The sequence below is a fragment of the Mus caroli genome, chromosome X (genome assembly GCF_900094665.2).
Source record: "Mus caroli chromosome X, CAROLI_EIJ_v1.1, whole genome shotgun sequence".
In the NCBI taxonomy this organism is placed as follows: Eukaryota; Metazoa; Chordata; class Mammalia; order Rodentia; family Muridae; genus Mus; species Mus caroli.
Genome location: NC_034589.1, coordinates 90711101 through 90715554, shown reverse-complemented (window position 1 = coordinate 90715554; position 4454 = coordinate 90711101). Strand labels below are relative to the sequence as shown.

The 4454-nt window shown below is 43.6% G+C and overlaps 1 protein-coding gene across 1 annotated transcript in view; it reads right to left on the bottom strand.

Annotated features, from left to right (window-relative positions):
• Positions 1-322: 322 nt before the first annotated feature.
• Positions 323-4454, bottom strand: part of Msn (moesin) — a 71623-nt gene continuing 67491 nt past the window's right edge. The window contains exons 11-13 of the mRNA XM_021153382.2: positions 3385-3477; positions 2715-2939; positions 323-2401 (exon numbers count right to left, since the gene is read on the bottom strand). Of these exons, the coding sequence (XP_021009041.1) occupies positions 2237-2401; positions 2715-2939; positions 3385-3477 (483 nt within the window). The 3' untranslated portion in view covers positions 323-2236. The remainder of the gene's footprint in view (positions 2402-2714; positions 2940-3384; positions 3478-4454) is intronic.

Below are 4454 nucleotides of genomic sequence, written 5' to 3'. Positions count from 1 at the left end.
AGTTTGCCAAATAGGTCATGACCCATAGGTTGAGAGCCACTGCTTTAACCCCTGTTCTACTGCTCCAACCCATACCAGAAGCCATGACATGAATCAGAAAAAAAGGGGGGGAGGGGATAGTCAGTTCTATCACACCTCTAATCTTGGGACTTAATCTGGTTACTCTTGTTTTTGTGGTGTTTAAAGTCATTCCTTCCTATTCAAACAAGGACAATTATATTCCCCCTTCCACTAGAACTTAAGTCAAGGTAAACTGAGACCAAAGATAGGTAGCCTATGGATTAGAAATTACAGTGAGATATACAGAAAGACTGAGTCATAGTGAAGTCTTCCTAAATTTTATTGGCACTGAAATAGAACACAGATTGAGCATAAACCCCTCCAAAACAATTATTTAAAAAACAAAAATACACAAAAAACCTCAATATAAATCCTACCCTTCTCCCCAGCCTCTGTGGGGGTTGGGTTATTGCCCTTAATGCAGCTAGATTGCCCCCACAATTCCAGGTTTGAATTTAGCCAATATAGGACAGCTCACCGACTGTCAATATAATTCACAGCAATGCATATAAGATTCCCCAAGATTAAGTAAAAGGGGCATGGGCTGAAGGATGCTCTGGACTAAGGATACTGCATGGAGGGACAAGACAGCCTTTTGGGGACTGAACCCTGGGGAAAAAGCAAACAGGAACAATAAAACCAAATACTAAGTACATTGTAAATGTATTGTATGACCTATAGTGACAGGTAAGTCGCTAATACTGAAATCTTCTTACATAATGTTTTTGGCAAAATATCATTTTTAATATAGTATATTCTTCTCAGATGTGGGGTGACGGTAGTAAAAAATAATGAAGCTAAAATGATCCTTTCCCAAGACTAGTATCTCTAATAGTGCATTAGCAAAAAAGGTAGAAACCAATATTGTTAGATATCACTAGAATATATAATACTGGTAAAAATTAAAAGAGCACACATGTGACAAAAAAAGGGGAGCAGCTGCTCCAAAGTGGAGAAAAGGGTGTGGGGGTGTGAAGGGATAAGGCCAGAATACCCAGCAGCTTTCTGTATCTCCAAGGGACAGCACAATGAGTGGTGAGGCCTGAGTTAGAGATTTGTCAGAAGCAGGGCCTACTCAACCACTTTGCACTGGGTAAGATGAGGAAGGATTGCTGGGTGACTGAGAGACAAGGGCTACTCTTACTCATCATATTTTGTATCTGTGAAGCAGGAACAGTGGTCCAATTAGCTCCAGGGGAAGTAGTTTAGAAGTCCTGGCAGGAAAAATACTAAAGCCAGGTACAAAAAGGTTTCTTCCTTTGCGGCAACAAGTTTAGATGCAACTGGCTAGGTTTGAGGGTACTCATCCTCTCTGTCCTAGCTGGAAGAGATCTGAAGATTGGAGAGGGTAGGGACAGATTTAGAAAAGGAACCAAGAACCTGGACTATCATGGGCAGGGGTAGCCCTGACCACAGACCTCACTCAAGAGAAGAAAGGCTCCAAAGATGTGCTGGGGCAGGGGGCTTTCTAGGCTGTTAGTGAATATCTTGAATGCACTATTTCCTTTATCCCTTCATCCCATCTTGATTAGAAACTAAGTCCCTAAACACAGAGACAAGGCCCACTGAGACTGGATTTGTAATAGGTCCAATATGGGAGGTAGAAGAAACAAGAATGGCTAAACATCTCTTTTTTCCTCCAATCAGTACAAAGCCTAAATAACTGTAAAAGGGATAGACATTAAGAGGCCAAATCCTAGGCTGACATACTAAATGATAAAGTCAAGTCCCTCCTTCTGTCCCTAAACAACACAATATTCCATCTTTGCAAATCACAGGACTGGGGGAAAAAGGCAAGGGATGGGAGCTAGCTGTTAACCTACTCACACATGAGTCCCAGAGGACAACAGTAAGTGTATATGGGGAGGGGGTGCTTGTCAAACCAAAAGGAATGCGTGTCTCTGAGCTGGGGCAGGGAGAAATGCTCTATTCTAGAGAGCTAGGTTGAATGAGTGTGACAAAGGAGAAGGAGATTCCATTGGCACCACAGTGGGCCATTTGTTTGCCCAAGGGTATGAGTGGGGAGACTAAGTTTGGTCCCAAGGCTATACTGAATGTTTGGCATGGCTCCAAGGCTTTTCTAGTTAGTGGCTCCAGCACAGTGTTAGTTAGGCAAAACTATGGGAGTGTGGGGACAAGGAAGAAGGAGAAGGGGTCCCTGAAGGCTGGACGCCCACTACATGGACTCAAACTCATCAATGCGTTGTTTGGTGTTGCCCTGCCGGATCTGACGCAGGGTCTTGTATTTGTCTCGTCCCAGTCGCATGTTCTCAGCATGGATCATGTCATTGGCAGTCTTCTTGGACTCATCTCGGGCATTGGCCAGCTCTGAAGTAAGGGCCTGTGAGGATGCAAGATGAGTCAGGGGTCAATGGCTTCATCTCATTTTAATTCCACTTTTTTGAGCAGAGTTTTTGTTTGTTAAGTGTTTTTCCTCTTTGCTAGCCATATAATCTGTATGCACATGTGAACATGCACCACATAAATACATTATAAGATAAATTAACGATGGTTATCTCTTGAGAGTAGATCAGAATAATATTCCAAATATTCAAGTAGTAGTTTGGCTAACTAGATATTTTCTGATTGTACAAGTGGAGAGTAATAGGCTAGTAACTCAGTCTCCTTGACTGTTGTTGGCCCTTCCTGGTTACCTTAAGATGCTTCTGCACACGCTCATTCTTCTCTGCCTCAGTGGTACGTTCCTCCTCACTGCGGTCCTTGGCCATAGCATCAGCCCGCAGATCGGCACTGGCCTCTGCTCCATTCTCATCCTGCTCATCATGTTCATTCTCAGCAGGCTCTGCCACATGAGGTGTACTCATGGCAGTCTTCAGCTCAGCACGAGTCTTCTCCAAGTCTTCCTGTACCATCTGGGCCTATTCAGTGACAGAAAGAGAAGGACTGGCAGTAAGATCAGGTATCTTGTGGCAACCCAATCATACCTCGAAAGACACGTCTAGTAAGAGGTAGATGCCAGTTAGGACAAATAGTTAGGACATAGCTCTAGATGCATATGTAGCAGAGGATGGCCTAGTCAGTCATCAATGAAAGGAAAGGTCCTTGGTCCTGTGAAGGCTCTATACCCCAGGACTGCCAGGATCAGGAAGCAGGAGTGGGTGGGTTGGTGAGCAGGGGGTGCGGGGAGGGGATAGGGGGTTTTCGGAGGGGATAACATCTGAAATGTAATTAAAGAAAATATCTAATAACAAATGGTTTGTATCAAAAAATGGGGAGTCTAAATCTAAGAAATGTAAGAAACTGGAATATACACATATAGCATAGTATCTCCCACAGTGCTTTGCCCTGGATTCTGTATCTTACCTTTTGCTGCCATTCCACAGCCTCACTTTCCTTCTTCTTTCGAGCCATTTCCAACTGGGAGATCCGTGCTGTCAGCTCTGCCATTTCTGAAGCCTACAGGCATATTAGAAGCCTGTGAGAGCTTGACCTTTGGGTTTTCCGGGTCCAGATGCCTGTAACCCCAGTTCCTCTGATGAACTGGTAGGAAACCTGCTGCTCCATTTCTTGCTGGCCTAGTGACTTTTAACCAAATTACTCCACCCTTTACTCCTTCATAGGTCAGAGATTCCCCCCTATACTACAGGCCTCCTAGCAGACAATTGGTTCTCTCTCTCTCTCTCTCTCTCTCTCTCTCTCTCTCTCTCTCTCTCTCTCTCTCCTAAGATTTATTTTATGCATTTGAGTACACAGTCACTGTCTTCAGACATACCAGTAGAGGGCATCAGATCTCATTACAGATGGTTGTGAACCATCATGTGGTTGCTGGGATTTGAACTCAGGACCTCTGGAAAAGCAGTCACCGCTCTTAACTGCTGAGACATCTCTCCAACCCCTCTGTCTCTCTTCTTTCCTTCTTCCCCTCTTAATGTTGCCAAATATGCATGCAGTGGGGCCTCAGCAAAGCTTGGAAGCCACTGCTTGAAGTAGCAAACCCTTCACTGTTATCCTAGGGTTCCACCAAGACTGCTACCAGAATAAATAAATACTAATATCATAGAAAACCTCTACAATGTGGAAAAGTTTCTGCACACCCTTATCCCTCGGGCAAATTTCTCATGACATCTTTTTCCTGAGAGATACCAGCACACCAGTACTACAAGGGAAGGGACTATTTTAAGCCATAGATTCTTAACTTTCAAGTCACAGATCCCTAGCTTAACACATGATTTCAGGGAGGGAATCTTTCCAATGGAGACGGAAATGTTTGTAAATTTTCATCAAACACAGCTGTGACTTTTGACCAGTCTCTAGGCCTCCATGATTGCCAATTTGCTTATTTGGTCACATTATTCTGTATGGGATTTAATTCTATAAGGCAAAGAAAGAAAGAAAGAAAGAAAGAAAGAAAGAAAGAAAGAAAGAAAGAAAGA